The sequence below is a fragment of the Fusarium falciforme genome, chromosome 8, assembly GCF_026873545.1.
Source record: "Fusarium falciforme chromosome 8, complete sequence".
NCBI classification, from domain to species: Eukaryota; Fungi; Ascomycota; class Sordariomycetes; order Hypocreales; family Nectriaceae; genus Fusarium; species Fusarium falciforme.
The window spans coordinates 2,470,435-2,487,822 of record NC_070551.1 but is presented as its reverse complement, the minus strand read 5'-3'; the positions used below and the strand labels follow the sequence as shown (position 1 = coordinate 2,487,822).

Here is a 17,388-nt window from a genome sequence, read left to right as displayed (position 1 = left end):
TCTTTTGTGAGCTGTGTACCAAGAAATCAACAAAATTCCTCTTGTAGCCATATCAAGCTTTCTTTTTTGACGTGATAGTCTCAATGTCTTGTGAAGTGTTGTGCCATTGTCCTATTCATATATCTGCCTCACTACTGTTCTATCGTCTCAACTCCTAGTACTATTGTCTTGCTCAGGTTGTTCTCCTAATATGTCAGGCCTGACATTTGGTTGACGTGAGAAATGAATTGTATTTGTTATAGGGCTCAAAGACTGTTCTTGAGTTGTGTGAGGATGCAGAGACAATTTCTTCTCCCATCGCGATCTATCCTGCCTCTTATACACGAATCCTTTCATTCTCAACCTCGTTATCATTCCCAAACAAGCCCTCCATTCGAAATGATCATCATGCGAATGCGCAGCCACGCTGACGCAACTCCCTTCTCCATCTTGATCAGCTCCAGGAGATCAAGGGGACAGTAGTTGATGGACAAAACTACCTTAAGGGAGTCACAATGTCGATTGTGTGTGATGATGAAAGGTCATGAAGTTGTTTTTCTTGGGCCTCCCTGTCGAGGTCGTTCCAGGGTGATAGTTCCGATCTTAGCAGGTGCGACCTTCGTCACGGTCCACGACTGGTAGTGCCCACAGCTCACTCAACTACTTCGCACACCACTTAGATAACTAAGTGCATATAATTTACAAATCCTCATCATTACTTCCTGATATTTTTATATACTAATATCCTTAATATAGTAGAGAATTATACTAAGTTTTATAAAACTTAGAAAAGTATTTTTATAATATATGAAGACTTAGTAAGAGGTTGCTCTTACCCTTGTGTGAGAGTTTGTTATGGATGGGGCCATTTGTCCGCCTCTACATCCAAGCGGATATCCCTTTAATATATCATTTCTTATAAGCGTTCCTCAACGTAAGAGATGTAGTTATATATCTAATTTATCCCAGCATATTTGTAAACCAGGATTTGAGCTAGTTATAGTTGGTCTTGCGACATAGGGATCGTTGCTACCTAAAGTTTGGCAACTCCAGAACTCACCGTTTCATCCGAGGAGTTGCATCACTGTGTTGACTGCATGGGCAGTACATTTACCACCCTCTTGTAGTGAACGTTGATAGAAGTGATTCAAGCAGGTTGATGAGTAGGGACGGCGCGTAGCCTTCTCTTCCATTTGTAACAACATCAACTATCTTGAAGAGTAGAGAGACCTCTTGAGTCTCCTGGGTATTTAAAAACCATTTGTAAAGTATTCCACATGTCCGCACCACCGATTCACCACCCATGTGACCTGCGGTGTGTTATGGATGCCCTTTTACCGTATTTCGCCAACCCAAAACGCCTAATAGTCTGAACACGACGTAACGCCATACCATCACCCCCTTGCTCCAATACGGGCATCCCTCAGAGGTCAACAACTCTGGGTAGACCTTTTCAATCTGCTGGCTTCCACAGCTCGGGATCATTTTTCCACTCATCCATTGTGTTGTCTTTCCTAGGATCTAGGAGAACAAGTTTCTTCTCGGAAGGTGTCCACTCAACTCGCCGCCCCTCGTCGTCCAGGAACGTAATGGCTGCTGTAGGATCTATGCGGAGGCTGCTGGGCGTGCTAGGCACCCAGTTAGGGTTCTCAAACAGTACTCTTGCAATCCCTATGTCTGTGTCGACTAGGCGGGCCATCTGCGGCACTATCAGGAGATGCTGCCACTCTGGGCCGAGGTACTGGCAAAGGTCGTTTAAGGAGCGATCGCCAACGTTCTTGAGCCACCAGACGACTTTGGTGAGCTTGAGAAAGGCGGAGTAGTAGGCGAGGATGACGAGGGCTCGGGGACGGCGCTCACGGGCGAGTTGGATGAAATGACGAGGGATGAAGGTGAACCAGGTAATGATGCGGAGCATCATGACGGGACTGATGCCGTCGTTCATATTGTGATATAGAGAACCCAGGTACTTGAGCGTCTCGTAGTAAGTGTCGATGTCAGTAAAATCCGGGTCGTCGGCCTTGATTGAGGTAACCATGAAGAGAAGGTTGTTGGGTATTGCACCGGTGGCCTTTTCGAGGTCTATGGGCGGGCGAGAGAAGAGGGCATAGAGACCAGAGTCAAAGAGTCTCTCAACCCCCATGAGGTCAATGACAAGGCCGATGCCGCGCCAGACAATCATCCAGTCGATAATGTACAGCTCTTTCGAGTCGTCATCTCGGAAGTTTTGAGAGGAGAGGGCAGTTAGGAGGAGGGAGTTGGCGATGAGGGCGGGATATGTCTCTGGGCGAGCTTGCTCGACAGCACGGCGATAACCTTCGAAAGAACGAGCGCGATACGCGAGGGCGCGGGAAGGATCGCACTCCTGGTTGAGGCTCTGCATGTGAAGGCTGGCGAGGGCGAAGAGGGAGTCCATGAGGAAGGGATTCTCAAAGGCGACCTGGACCATGCGAGTCTTGAGGATCTCGCTGACGGGGTTGAAACGGCCATCATCGATGGAAAATGAAGTGCTAGTTGCGCTGGTATAGAACCATAGGAGCTTCATGTCGGCATTGTCCATTTGACCAGAACGGAAGAGTGGTTGTGATACCAGGGGCCCAGTCTCCTCGACCATGTCATCACCGGATGATATAGAGAAGACATCCGGCGACACAGCACGCTGAGAAACAGACGAGACACTTGAGGCCGAAGGAGAGGTTGGAGGTTCATTGTTTGAGGTTGAAGATGAGGCTGGAGGGTTGGGATAGACACAGTCAGCCTTGCGTAGCCGGCACGAGCGACAGACCGGCCTAGCTTCGTCGCATTTCACTTTTCGCTTTTTACAGTTTTTGCACCCTGTCCGAGACTTTTTGTGAGGGCGTTTGGAGTGATAGGGTTTATCCCCGGACCCCAGTTGTGTTGCTGACTCCTGCGGAGCTTGTGACTGAGATTGTTCGGATGTCTGAGCTTCTTGAGAAGCCGGGACTGAGGTTGAAGTATCCATGGTTGATGGGACTATATCATGACCGAGAAAGAGCCTGAGGAGAGAAGAGCGAAGCGATATGGTAATGACACTCCGTTTGTCCCAATCACATGAAATAATATGAGGCAGATGCGAGAGAGAGAAAGGGAAAGAGTCCCGGTTGATACAGGGGGTGCCCCGGCTGATGACAAGGCGCAGAGGAAACGACAACGGCCCCCGCGTGCCTTAGTCGAGCAACGCTTAGACGATGAACTAGGGCTGTGAGTGGGCGGTAGTGAGCGGCTGATGGGAGTCTATGATGACGATAACGAAGCCCAAAGAAAGGCCCGCATCCGACGGTGGTCGGGGATCGGCAGGCTTAAGCGCGGCGGCTCGGACCCCGGAGGAACGTTGAAGGCCGGGGGTGAAGCGGCCAATGGGCGTGGGGGAGAGAAACGTTCAGGGACGGCAAACCTTGAAGAATATAGAATTAAGTGAAGCAAAGGAAGTTTGAGTAAGAAGCCAAGATTCGAGAACATGAGGAAAACCATAACGTAGGGTCTAGCCAATCACACAGAGACCAGGACCCCCCTCTCTCTCGCTCTTAAAACGTCAGCCTGGGTGAGAGGAGGGGTGATGGTGGTGGCCGCGCCGGTGCATTACGCAACAGACGGATCAAACGACAAATACAAAAATCACGAAAAGAGCGAAAAAGGGCTTCGGTTAGAATAAGCCAAGCTTTAGAGCCAGGGTCAAGCTCCTGAGCCTTACGACTGCCCTGCTTGAACGTTACGCAACCCTCAGCCCAGTTTGTGGGGAATCCCTCGTGTTCCTGATGACAGGGGACGGGGGCGGAATGGCTTCGAGGGGAGGCGCAGCGGCGGGTTTTAAATAACCTTGTATGAGATGCATAACCAGAAGATCCTATTGTGAGGCTGGCGCCTGTTTGGGGTCATGAATTAGATGAGGGCCACGTACCCTGGGTTTGAAGAGCCACTGTTGTACTCTACTCTGCCTTTGAGATAGAGGTAGGGCAACCAAGTCTCTCGAGTCTGTGAAGCACCCAGCTATTTCCGCCTGATATCTTCTTTAGGACCCCGTAATGTTTTCCTATTGGCTGCTACATATAACTGAGCATGTTGGAGTTTCTCTTGTCTTTCAGTGAGTATGACACAACTGTCCAAGAGAGTATACACGGTCTCGAGGTTAACCAATGACAACCGATAGGGTATCCAATGACATGTGAAAAGAGCCTTGCGCAGCATGCTGTTGCTGCCCCCTAAACAATAAACTGAGCAAGAATTGGGAAAAGACCAAAAGTCTCAGCCATGACTTGCATTCTAACCGTTATAACGGTCATTCAACCTTGCCTGTAACTGGCCTCCGAACTCGCACCATCATGAAACCAAGTTTGGTAGCGGTGTGAAGGGACAAGACTTCCCAACTTGGTTCACCGCAACTATGGGCATTACGAATCAATGAGTGTAAAAAGGACATTGAACTTAGTCTTGCATGATTCTTCATCATGTTACAAGACACGTTCAGACACGATCAACTGCAGTTGTTGGAGTTCCGCGATTACATAATCTCCGAAACCCGCTGAACGCCAAGTCTCCGACCATCAACCGCGAGCGAGAATCATATGCACGAGAATTTGTTAGAAGGTCTTTTGCTGCGACTTGAGCTTCCTACTCGCTAGGACTTTGTTAACTTCCTCCTCCTGGTCGCCTAAGACTATAATCCGCTCGGATGCACTCGCCAGGGCTTCGCGCCCTTGTTCATCCCGCTGCTGCCGTCGCCGCCAGAGCCCCGCGGTCCCGAATCCTCGGTGTCGCCTATCGATCATTTCAGACGTCGTCTACTTGGCTTAGCGGTAGCGGGAGTGGCAGTGGCGCAAACAATGGAGACAAGCCTGCGGGCGAATCGTCGACGGTAGAAGGAGAGGACGTACAACCACAGAATGGCACCGAATCGTCGCCAGGTCGTTCACGACTTCGAACCTCAAGCTCTTTAAAGAATCGTATCGCTCGCAAGAACGCCGCTCCAGCTCTACCCCCCGTCAAGCTTCCCCAGACGTTCCTCGACGAAAATGTCACTCTTCACAATGCCTGGCGCAGGCCTCGCCTCCCAATTGCTCTCGCCGAAGACGCAAAGCACCCCAAGACGTCGTCCATCTTTGTCGATCCTCGACCGAGCGAGAACACTCCCAGAGTACAAGAGTCTAACAAGGCGCTCGAGGAGTACTTTGATAAAACTCTCGATGCCTTGATAGAAAAGGCTGAAGACCGGGCCGGCGAACTTGTCAACCCCGAAATTGACTCGAGCAACACTGAAGAGCTGGTCCACAAACTTAGAAGCATCACCCGCGTCTACGACATGCTCCTCGACTCGGCGTGGCACCTTACCGATTCGCTATATCCCGCCCGACATGCGCACTATACATATACCTCTCGGCCATTTTGGTGGTGGAACTACTACAAGGACTTTGACCGCCATAGTCAAGAGTTCCGCGACCAGTTCCTCTCTGTCCAGACTGCCATTGACAGCATCCTCGACTACGACTGGAGACTGGACCATTCCTTGTCTCAGGCCATCGCCGACTTACCAGTCCTCACCTTCTCTTCCATCCGATCCGCCCTCCAGCGCGAATTGACAACGCCGGCACCTGCTGACTCCGAGTCAAGAAACCTCAAGCGCCAAATTACCATCCTTTCCATGTCTGGCTATAGCGGTCAAGCTATATCAGAAGCAGTTGCGGAACATGTGGCCTACTTTAATGATGCCGACTTGATCCGCTTAGACGCTCAAGACCTGTCAGTACTGGTGGGAGAATATCTCGGACAAGACTGGGCTTATTCGAGGGGGTCTCTGTCGACTATGGGGTTCCGCGCTGCCGAGATGAACGGAAAACTATACAAAGACCCAGAACCCCCTTCACGCGCAGCTGAAGAAGATGAAAATGACCAAGACACTGTGAGCATCCGTACAGGTGCAGGCCAGCTCGAGGATGAACATCACAAGATAAAGCCGGGTATCTATGACCCCTTTGACAAGTGGGAGAACCTCAAGATCGACAAGATTTTGGATCAACTCACACAGGCTGCCGAGTTGAAGCACGGCTCGGCTCGTGATAAGCCTCTTCTCATTCATATCCACGACTTTGTGGAGCTCAATATGACCCTTGAGGGATCGATGCTGATTTCACGGTTGAGGAGCCTGGTGGATGCAGCCTGGCAACAGGGCGCCAAGGTTGCCATCTTTGGAACTTCTTCGAGTGAGCAACCCTCGGATGAATATCAAAGCGTTCTTCGAGAACTCTCCTTCGGAGACTTTGTCATCTCCCGACACGTTGAGCCGCACCGCACGCTAAGGCAACCCAAACCGTCCGGCGGCTCTCAGGTCTCTGACAACCCCTTCCCTCTCCAGGACACGGATCTGTTTGTGGAGAATGTGCGGAATGTGAATCGGATGCTCAAGTCACTTGGCGGTCATCGACTACTCGACTTTTCAAATGACCACATGAAGATCTTTATGCGTGCCACCGACACGCGGGCTCAGATGCTCAAGAAGTCGATCCTCCCTCTGCCTGAAGTGTACAATATTGCCTGTGCTGCGAAGCGGCATGAAGAGGAAGCAGAGGGCGCCGCGGCAGGAGGGGTGTATGAGAGACTTCTTATGGGACCTCTGAGGCAACGGCCTGGACAACAGTTCTTGGATGATCCAGAGCCAGAAGGCAAGGCCACCGCTGAAGAGACACAGAAGAAGGCCGAGGACTCACAAACCGCCGGCCGGGCGTCCATGAAGCTCAATGAGTATGAGAAGCGTATATCCTCGGGGCACATCAACCGCCAGAACCTACGAACCACATTTGACGATGTCCATGTCCCCAAGGACACCATCTCTGCCCTCAAGCTTCTTACATCTTTGGCTCTGGTGCGCCCGGATGCCTTCTCATACGGTGTCCTGGCCCAAGACAAGATCCCTGGATGTCTTCTGTACGGCCCCCCGGGTACAGGCAAGACTCTCCTGGCAAAGGCTGTTGCTAAGGAGAGCGGTGCAAACATGCTGGAGATTAGTGGTGCTACAATCAACGACAAATGGGTGGGCGAGAGCGAAAAACTCATCCACGCCGTTTTCACCCTGGCCAAGAAGATCTCGCCCTGCGTCGTTTTCATCGATGAAGCCGACTCGCTTCTGGCCAACCGAAGTATGCTTGGTGCTCGCGCATCTCACCGTTCACACATCAACCAGTTCCTCAAGGAGTGGGACGGCCTAGAGGAGACGGAGGCCTTCATCATGGTTGCTACAAACCGACCCTTTGATCTTGATGACGCTGTTCTTCGACGTCTACCACGCCGTCTCCTCGTCGACCTCCCCCTTCAGCCTGACCGCACCGCCATCCTCAAAATCCTTCTCAAGGGCGAGGAGATCGATCCATCTGTCTCTCTCGAGGAGCTAGCCAAGCGCACGCCCTACTACTCGGGCTCAGACCTCAAGAACGCCTGCGTGGCAGCCGCCATGGCCGCCGTAGAAGAAGAAAACGAGGCTGCAGCCCGGCACACTGGGCCGGAGCCCTACGAGTACCCCAAGAAGCGCACCCTGCGCCAGGAGCACTTTGACAAGGCTCTGCGGCAGATCCCCGCCAGCATCAGCGAGGACATGGAGTCTCTCAAGCAGATCCGCAAGTTTGACGAGGAGTACGGTGCCAAGAAGAAGGGTGCCAAGAAGACCATGGGCTTTGGTGTCGGTGCTGAGAAGAAGTTTGCTGATGCTGAGGAGGTGCGCATCCGTCGAGGAAGTCCTTGACCAAGTTTAGCATAAGCTTGGTTTTCTTTTCTTTTTTATTCTTTTTTTTATTCTTTTTTTCCCCCCTTTTGTTTCAATGGGTATTCATTTGCAGGGGACGGCGTGGGGAGCTTTCGTTTATTATCATAGACTCGGGTAGCTTTGGGAGACATGGAGGATGAACTGGCCAGATGGAAATAAGCATTTCAGCTGTCTTTCTTTCTCGTCATCTTTTTGGGCATGAGTTGAATATAGCATGGGCTCAAAAAAGGAACTTGTACTGTAAGAAAAGTGTACTATATCATATCAGAGATAACAACATTTAAATACGCAAAAGACTTGTGGTAGGTGTTGGCCTGAGCTGGTCTCTTTATTGAACTGCCTATTATTATACAACTGCCTGCTCTGTCCAAGTTTGGTGCCATATTTGTTCTCCTATTACCAAAATAACTGTAGATGACATGCTGCTATCCAGCTAGCCTCATGCTTCTGTCGACACCTTGATCCCCTCCGCAGCGAGAGCTCTCTGGTAATCCGCCTGGGCCTTCTCCAGCGCATCAATAGTCGGCTGCATCAGTGCCATAACGGCTGGACGGCCACCGCCCACCCTGTCCGCCTTCCAGCGGATCTTCTTTCCCGTACGTTCAAAGTGGTCACGGATCTCCTTCTTGCGGGTACGGATGATTTCCTCTCGCTCCTTGTCGGCCTCATCTGCGACAGCGTTGATGCGTGCGATGGAGCGGCTCAGTGACTCGGTGAGGTACTGCAGTTCAGCAGCACGATCCGGGTCTCCCGAGAGGAAAGCGTTCCAGAACTGGTGTAGGAACTCGATGGTTGTGGCATGAGTCAGGCTGCACTTCCGAGCAAGTTCAGCAGGAAGGCCCATGGGTGTGAGGGCATCAGAGTCATGTCCATACTTTTGGGCACGCTGCTGACGGACGCCCTTCATGACGTCTCTGTCCGCAGCCTTCAGAGCAGACCGTGAACCAACGTGAGCACGCTTGGGAGCATCATCGTCGCTATCGCTCTGTTCATCAAAGCCGATGGCTGCTTGGAGATTAATGCCTCCTGCACCATCGCCCTCGAGGGTTTCGAGATCGCCCTGAATCTCGAAGAGCACATCGCTGGGGGCCTGCTTTTCAAACAGGCGGGCATTAGATGAGGGCGCTGTTTCATGTTTGGAGAAGAACTTGTTCTGCTCCTTGACGTTGAGCATGATGCGATGCTCCTTAGCATCCCCCTTGAGATCGCGGAGTGCAAGCTGGTTATAAGTGTCGTAAGCTCCACTGACATCCTCGGCATTGGAGTCAGATGGGGCGACGTTGGCCATGATCTTCTCGCTGAGGCTGTTGAGGGTCTTTACAATGGGAACATTAGTCCTAGGACGCATCTCGATATCCTTGGCGTTCCCGCTCTTGAATCCACCCTGGTTCTCCTCGTTGGCCTCGATGTCGATGATGTGAGGAACCTGTTGTGCCATGATCTTGCTCTGCACAGCTACCGTATTCTCGCTAGGGTCGTACTTGTCGAAGAGGGGGTCATTGGGATCATTCTCAGTGACTCGCTCGCCCCGTAGCTTCTTGGAGAGTCTGCTGAGGAAGAACCGAGACCAGAACTCGGCCTCGGAAAGCCGAGGCACATTCTCGTTGTAAACGCGCTTGATTAGAGGATGCTGGGCAAAAATCATCTGAACCTGCTCGACGCTAATATTGAGCTTGAGCTCTCCATCGACAGTCTTGGGCTTCACTGTCGAGAGAACGTTGTAGGCTCCCTTCTTCTGGTTGGTCTCGATAGCATGAGCTCGGAGAAGGTTTGTCCGCGTTGACCAGAACTGCGCGTTGAATGCAGCTCCCGAGATAGAATCAGGTTTGGTTTGCATAGCTTCCATATAGGTCTGGTTAAGGCTTGTGTCCTTTGACATGAGGGACCGTTGTAGTTCGATGTCGTTCTTCAAGTGAGCATCATCAAACCAGCGAAGAGAGGTAGGTTGCGAGTTGACAGCACTGGCAAAAGCCATGGACGCTGAGCCACTACCCGCGTTTCCATTTGCTGTTGGAGTTGAAGAGCCGCCTGTGCCAGGGGCAGATGGCTTTGGTACGCCGGCATCGTTGGTGCGAGAAGCAGCTAACAGGCTTGACAAGAGGTCCTTTACAGCTTTGGCCTCTGCTTTGGCCTCCGGGGTGTTGAAGTGGAAGAGATATGTAGCAGGGTCGGCACTCTCAGAAGTCTTTTCAAAGACCTTGAGCATCACCTTTGCCGAGGTGTCTGGTGTCTGTTGAAGGTCTGGGACCGACGTTAGTGAGAGAAAGCGCGTTCGCGCAGGCTATCCCGACTCACTGGTGATGTTGGAAACAGAGAGAGAGACGGTGGGAGGGCCGCCGGAGTTTGGAGTCCAGGTGACAAACTGATGGTCACTGGTGAGCGTCAGGATGCCATCCTTCTTTTTGAAGAGGGTGCGGCCAGCGGGGATGGCCATGATGGAGGCGATGATGACGCGACGAGCTCGACGCGGCTACGAGTAAAGGCACGGGAACTCGACCCCCCGAGGGGACTCGTGTCGTGGAGTTCTACGCTGAGATTCCGTCTCAGAAGCTCTTGGGATGGATGGATTCGCAGATGTCGTTGAAAGGATCTCCAGGCAGAAGGCTGGAACAGCAGCTGATGAGGAGCGGGTGGCCTTTGTTGGCGAGAATAGCGACTTGGTTCACGTGAGTGTCTGATACGGCTTGTCTCCGATGAGACTGTCTGAGACTTGGATTCTTGCTTGCTTGCTTGCTTGCTCTTGGCAGCTTGAGATGGATTGGATGTTGTCGTCAAGGCTTCCGCTTCCCCCAAAGCTTCGAGAATGTTATCCCTAAAGTACGTAGCCTTGCGCTGCTGCACCAGAGTGGGGCCTGAAAAGTTGGCGCAGTGGAAGTGGTAAGTGGAGCCGCCGCCTGACGTTGGCACCTGCTGCAAAGCCGACTCCAACCTGCAGGGCCTGCCTGACCTGAAGAGATGAAAGAATACACCGCAGGTCAGCAAGGTGGGAAATGAGGGATAATGGCGAGGGTTGCTGGGAAATGCGTGGTTGATAGTTATCAGGAACTTGAGCCATTTATTCTATGGCGTCTAATCTTTCCACAGATGAACACCTCGACGGCTATTAACAGCCTCTTCACCTCACCCTCACCGAGGAACCGCCAGGCACAGCTACTCCAACTGTGGCTGGTGGATTGTCAATTGCTCACTCACCCGTGGCTGACCCTTCCCCTGACCTGCAAACCCTCACACTAAAAAACCTGGAATGCACGTCCCACCCGACACCGAGTCGCTGACCTTGTGGCGTCGGCTATTGACCCTGTTTAATCCACGTAAAACTTCACGATGGTTACTCCGCAATCTTGGTCGTTTCCCGTGCGCCCCGATGCGCCTGACACCTCCCATATCTGTACCCTACCTAAGGAGACCGTGCGAGCATGGTGCTCTCCTTTCCAGATAACCGCAATGACAGGCCACTCTTCGGCTACTTGCAGCCTACGAGGACACGATCCTTCAGCCATGATCCGTTTGATCCTGCAAAGAAACCCCCCAGCTGCACCCTCAAATCGCGGGGAAATACACGCACACAGCCTTGGCGACGAGCCGGGTAGACGGACGTCATGACGGTACAGTGTGTCCGGAGATCGGTACGGTCACGGCCAAGCAACGTCCAGGGCGCGGTGATCCTCGGTAAACACACCTCACCCCCCGAGCCAGACCCCCAAATGCCCCGAAAATGCGAGTGGGCTCCCCCAATGATAGCGGTCACCGCTGCCCACAGTCACCTCCAAAACACTGTGCGACATCTCACCCCGGAGGTCAAAGACCGAGTGACTTGCCGCGCTGTAAACCCCTGCAAACCCTGCTGCAAGAGGCTGGGCCGCGCCGTGCGCCTCCCTCCAGATCCGCACTGCTTTTTTCGGTCACGGCTGCCTCTGGCCAATCAGCGCCTGGCTCCCTCACGGCCAGAACCGGGTTTGCCGGGGGCGTCATCGTATTTTTCCAAGCAGCAGGACATCAAAGGCCAGCAGTGAGCTCCAGTCTCGGTGGTCACAATTTCTTCTCCCGCTGGGTCCCTCCAGTTTCATTCCTGTTCCTGTTTCTCTGTCTGTTCCTGATATACTCCTCCTCCCGCACTATCCTACCTACTCCCCCTCCAATTCCTCTCTCCTGTCCTCGCTGGGAACTAACCGTCCGCAACGACTTACTCCGCCGTTCCTTTGTGTCGCCATCTAGAGCTGCCGGGGGATGCTTCCCATCGATACCCTCTAGTTCTTCAGCCCGCCCCCCCTGACCTGTCCTCGTTCCTCCACCACACTATTCGCCCATCATGTTGAGGAATTCGCTCTGCAGAGCTAGCTCCCAGCTCCTCCGCGGTGCTAGATGCTCCGCTGCTTCGTCTTCAGCCTCCATCTCGACCGTCTCGGCTCGCACTTCATCATGGAAGCTTGCTGCCTCCCGCCGGCCTCTGGCCCTCGCTGCTCGTCGCGGCTATGCGACCAGCGCCACCTCGTCGCCTCCCGACCCCAACGATAACTTCCTCTCCGGGAGCACCGCCAGCTACATCGACGAGATGTACATGCAGTGGAGACAGGACCCCGAGAGCGTCCACGTCTCGTGGCAGATCTACTTCAAGAACATGGAGAGCGGCGAGATGCCCATCTCCCAGGCCTTCCAGCCTCCTCCTAACCTGGTCCCTAACATGACCGGTGGTGTTCCTCGTCTCTCTGGCGGCCTCGAGGCTGGCTCCGATGTCACCAACCATCTCAAGGTCCAGCTTCTCGTCCGCGCCTACCAGGCCCGTGGTCACCACACCGCAAAGATCGATCCCCTCGGCATTCGAGGTACCAATGACGCCAAGGGCTTTGCCAACATCAAGCCCAAGGAGCTGACCCTCGAGCACTACCAATTCACCGAGAAGGATCTTGACACCGAGTACACCCTCGGCCCCGGTATCCTGCCTCGCTTCAAGCGCGACGGTCGCGAGAAGATGACTCTCCGCGAGATCGTTGATGCTTGCGAGAGAATCTACTGCGGCTCCTTCGGTGTCGAGTTCATCCACATTCCTGACCGTGAGAAGTGCGACTGGCTTCGCGAGCGTCTCGAGGTCCCTACCCCCTTCAAGTACTCGGTTGACGAGAAGCGACGTGTTCTGGACCGTCTCATCTGGAGTTCCAGCTTCGAGTCTTTCCTGGCCACCAAGTACCCCAACGACAAGCGATTCGGTCTTGAGGGTTGCGAAACCCTTGTTCCCGGTATGAAGGCTCTCATTGACCGCAGCGTCGACTATGGTGTGAAGGATATTGTCATTGGTATGCCCCACCGTGGTCGTCTCAACGTTCTCTCCAACGTCGTCCGAAAACCCAACGAGTCCATCTTCAGCGAGTTCGCTGGTACGACAGGTGCCGAGGATGAGGGCTCCGGTGATGTCAAGTACCATCTCGGTATGAACTTTGAGCGACCTACCCCCTCTGGCAAGCGTGTCCAGCTCTCTCTGGTCGCCAACCCTTCGCATCTGGAGGCCGAGGACCCCGTCGTCCTGGGCAAGACCCGCGCCATCCAGCACTACAACAACGACGAGTCGACTCACCGCACCGCTATGAGCGTTCTGCTCCATGGTGATGCTGCTTTTGCTGCTCAGGGTATCGTCTACGAGTGTCTCGGCTTCCACTCTCTCCCCGCTTTCTCTACCGGCGGTACCATCCACCTCGTCGTCAACAACCAGATTGGTTTCACCACCGACCCTCGATTCGCCCGCTCTACCGCCTACTGCACGGATATCGCCAAGGCCATCGATGCCCCCGTCTTCCACGTCAACGCCGATGATGTCGAGGCTGTCAACTTCGTCTGCCAGCTTGCCGCCGATTGGCGCGCCGAGTTCCAGCATGATGTCGTCATCGACCTCAACTGCTACCGAAAGCACGGCCACAACGAGACCGATCAGCCTTCCTTCACCCAGCCTCTTATGTACAAGCGCATCACTGGCAAGGAGCCCCAAATCGACATCTATGTCAACAAGCTGATCGAGGAGGGTTCCTTCACCAAGGAGGACATTGATGAGCACAAGCAATGGGTTTGGGGCATGCTGGAGGAGAGCTTCACCAAGTCCAAAGACTACACTCCCACCTCCAAGGAGTGGACCACCTCTGCCTGGAACGGCTTCAAGTCTCCCAAGGAGCTAGCCACCGAGGTCCTCGCCACCAACGAGACCGCCGTCAAGCCCCAGACTCTCCAGCATATTGGTGAGGTTATTGGAAGCGTTCCCGAGGGCTTCCAGGTTCACCGCAACCTGAAGCGAATTCTCACCAACCGAACCAAGTCTGTTGTTGAGGGTAAGAACATCGACATGTCCACTGCTGAGGCTCTGGCCTTTGGTTCTCTCGTCACTGAGGGTTACCATGTCCGTGTCTCCGGTCAGGATGTCGAGCGCGGTACCTTTTCTCAGCGCCACGCTGTGTTCCACGACCAGGAGACTGAGGACACCTACACTCCCCTCCAGCACCTGAGCCAGGACCAGGGCAAGTTCGTCATCTCCAACTCGTCCCTGAGTGAGTTCGGTGCTCTTGGCTTCGAGTACGGTTACTCTCTGTCGTCTCCTCATGCCCTCGTCATGTGGGAGGCTCAGTTCGGTGACTTTGCCAACAACGCTCAGTGCATCATTGACCAGTTCATCGCCTCTGGTGAGGTCAAGTGGATGCAGCGAACTGGTCTCGTCATGTCTCTGCCCCACGGTTATGACGGTCAGGGCCCTGAGCACTCTTCCGGTCGTCTCGAGCGATACCTCCAGCTCTGCAACGAGGATCCCCGAGAGTTCCCTACCGGCGAGAAGCTCGTGCGCCAGCACCAGGACTGCAACATGCAGATTGCCTACATGACCTCTCCCGCCAACCTGTTCCACATTCTCCGCCGACAGATGCACCGACAGTACCGAAAGCGTGAGTTGACTCATTCCTTACCTATCTACGACGTATACTGACTCTGATTAGCTCTCGTCATCTTCTTCTCCAAGTCCCTGCTCCGACACCCTCTGGCCCGCAGCGACATTGAGGAGTTCACTGGTGAGAACGCTGGCTTCCAGTGGATCATCCCCGACCCTGAGCACGAGACTGGCGTTCTCAAGCCTCGTGAGGAGATTGACCGAGTCATTCTCTGCAGTGGTCAGGTCTGGGCTGCTCTCCACAAGTACCGTGCCGAGAATAACATCGACAACGTCGCCTTCACCCGCATTGAGCAGCTGAACCCCTTCCCCTGGCAACAGCTCAAGGAGAACCTTGACCAGTACCCCAACGCCAAGACCATCGTCTGGGCCCAGGAGGAGCCTCTCAACGCTGGTGCCTGGAGCTTCACTCAGCCTCGCATTGAGACCCTGCTCAACAACACTGAGCACCACAACCGCAAGCACGTCATGTACGCCGGCCGCAACCCCAGCGCGTCGGTGGCTACCGGTCTCAAGCAGGTGCACACCAAGGAGGAGCAGGAGTTCCTCAAGATGGCTTTCACTGTGAAGCAGGACAAGCTCAAGGGCGAGTAAAGAAAGAAATGGATCTTAGCAGGACAGGTTATGGGGAGGTAAACTGAATGGCATTGGTACTGGATGGATGAATGGGCTATTATACATGGACACTAATCGTTTGGGAGGGAAGAAGCAACTACAACAACTACAACAAAAGCCGTTGGATCTGGGGAGCGGGCAAGCAAGCTAAGCCAAGCTCTTCATGTAAACCACTTGTATCATACCCTCCTAGATGAAGGACACAGACATTTGCGCCCTGGGTTTCCATTAGCATTATGGGCATTTGGAACGAACGACAAGGCATGACATCTTTTTTGTGCGATTGAGCTACATTACATTACTGTTTTTGGGATATACTGGCGATTCATGATATAAACAAGGATATGCCTCTTGACGACGGAACCTCGGGAGTTGATTGATGTGCATATTTATTCATTGTGCGTGTGAATTTTCTTTTACTGTCTTGGATTGATAGATGCACTGCTACCTTGGCGCATCGATCTCAACCTGCCACGGCCGCACTATCCCGTCATCGCCCGTAGTAACCAGCATCTCTTCCTCGCCGCGACGCTCGGATCCGGCATCGTATCTCCGACACCAGGTAATGTGGTTGATCTCGTAGGGGCCGTGAGCGCCGGAGTGGGTCGCGAGCAATCTCCATGGTGTAGATGCAGGCGCAGATGTAGATGCCGAAGATTGTTGGGCTTCCTCGGCGTTGGTTGAGTTGCCCGTCGCCGGGATATCTCCGCCCGAGTTATCCTCCGTGTACAACGCCACGACGCCGTCGCTTCCGGTGCTCGCCACGAGTCCCGTCTGCGCGCTCCAGGTTACCGAGTAGATGTCGCGGGTATGCGCCTTTGGAAGGACTGCTGTGCATGTCCACTCCTCCCGCAAGGACCGACGCATCGTGTTGGGGATGCCTCCTAGGGCGCTCCTCGAACCTGTGCCTGTGCCGTCCTCAGTGTCCTCCTCTTGCTGTAGCGTCCACACACGAATCGTCCCGTCAGCAGAGAAAGTGAGTAGTCGTGGGAAGAGATCTCCTGGTCTTGGGCGAGACTCCCACTGGATTCCCCAGACTGTGCCCTCGTGGCCCTCGAGGACGGCGACGCACACCCACTCCGCATCTCCGTCCTCACGCCAGATGCGCACAGTGTTGTCATAGCTGGCGCTGGCGAGCACATCGGATGAGTAGCTGCGCCTGGCGTTACGGCCGGGCAGGTCCGGACACCATGCCACGGCCTTGACGTCGCCCTCGTGCTCGTTGAGGACGGCGATCGTCTCCCACTCGTCATCAGCTTCAGAGGCGCCAATGTCTTCCCAGATCCAGACCGACTTGTCGCGCGAGCACGTAGCCAGGTACGTGCCAGAAGGGCTGAAAGCGCAAGACTTGATCTCCGAATCGTGGCCCTCCAGCACCAGTGTAAACTCCCAGTCCTTGTCACCGGGTGAGTCGTCGTCGCTGTCGTCGTCATTTTTCCGGCGCACGTCGCGCTGTGTCACCTCAACCTCGAGCTCACCACCCTGCTGCGCCGCCTCATCACCGTCCCATCGCCAGATACCGGCCGTCGAGTCGAAGCTGCCCGTGACGAGGCACAGACGGTGCGGGGGGAGGTGAGGCTTCCATGCCGCCGAGCGGACGGAGCGGGTGTGGCCGCCGGTGAGGGTGCTGTGAGCCGAGGCTGTAGACAGGGAGAAGACCGTGACGGCCTTGGAGTGGGCGGTCGCGAGGAGGGGCAGCGTCGGGTGAGGAATCGAGGCCCAGGCGCGTTCGTGGAGGTCGGGTTTGAATGGTGGGAGGGCGATGATGCGGGCCGAGGTCGGCGACGTCATGATGGGCAGCCGGGGGCCTCGAGGCTCGGACGATTGAGATATTACCAGCAGGTGAGTGGATTCTCCAGAGTGAATTTTGAATTGGTGTCTGGCCTATGTAGAAAAGAGAGTGTCGTGATGCGCTGGTGGTCGAGTTTCTAGTGGTGGTTTAGGTCCTGCTTTTCCCCTCCTTCTACCAAAAGTTAGCAATGGGGTTGATTGATAAGATAGCGATCGCGCTACTGACAACCCCTCGTCCGGTTCCGGGGGAAACATTACAACACACGATATCTCACTGGATGGACAAACTATTAGACTCGGTTTTTCAATGCCGAATTAC

The 17,388-nt window shown here is 54.1% G+C and overlaps 5 protein-coding genes across 5 annotated transcripts; 2 read left to right on the top strand and 3 right to left on the bottom strand.

Annotated features, from left to right (window-relative positions):
* Window positions 1-1,432: 1,432 nt before the first annotated feature.
* On the bottom strand, window positions 1,433-2,593 carry NCS54_01057200 (Zn(2)-C6 fungal-type domain-containing protein; the record flags this gene model as incomplete). Its single annotated transcript, XM_053155876.1, has 1 exon — window positions 1,433-2,593. One exon carries the CDS (start codon window positions 2,591-2,593, stop codon window positions 1,433-1,435), a length of 1,161 nt encoding a protein of 386 aa, XP_053011851.1.
* A 2,076-nt stretch (window positions 2,594-4,669) lies between these two features.
* Window positions 4,670-7,726, top strand: NCS54_01057100 (Hypothetical protein; the record flags this gene model as incomplete). Its single annotated transcript, XM_053155875.1, has 1 exon — window positions 4,670-7,726. The coding sequence occupies one exon, from the start codon at window positions 4,670-4,672 to the stop codon at window positions 7,724-7,726; it is 3,057 nt and encodes a 1,018-aa protein (XP_053011850.1).
* A 460-nt stretch (window positions 7,727-8,186) lies between these two features.
* Window positions 8,187-10,181, bottom strand: NCS54_01057000 (Hypothetical protein; the record flags this gene model as incomplete). Its single annotated transcript, XM_053155874.1, has 2 exons — window positions 8,187-9,988; window positions 10,043-10,181. The coding sequence occupies 2 exons, from the start codon at window positions 10,179-10,181 to the stop codon at window positions 8,187-8,189; spliced, it is 1,941 nt and encodes a 646-aa protein (XP_053011849.1).
* A 1,875-nt stretch (window positions 10,182-12,056) lies between these two features.
* NCS54_01056900 (Oxoglutarate dehydrogenase) lies at window positions 12,057-15,257 on the top strand (the record flags this gene model as incomplete). Its single annotated transcript, XM_053155873.1, has 2 exons — window positions 12,057-14,661; window positions 14,713-15,257. 2 exons carry the CDS (start codon window positions 12,057-12,059, stop codon window positions 15,255-15,257), a joined length of 3,150 nt encoding a protein of 1,049 aa, XP_053011848.1.
* Window positions 15,258-15,722: 465 nt separating this feature from the next.
* NCS54_01056800 (Hypothetical protein) lies at window positions 15,723-17,069 on the bottom strand (the record flags this gene model as incomplete). Its single annotated transcript, XM_053155872.1, has 1 exon — window positions 15,723-17,069. The coding sequence occupies one exon, from the start codon at window positions 17,067-17,069 to the stop codon at window positions 15,723-15,725; it is 1,347 nt and encodes a 448-aa protein (XP_053011847.1).
* Window positions 17,070-17,388: the final 319 nt, after the last annotated feature.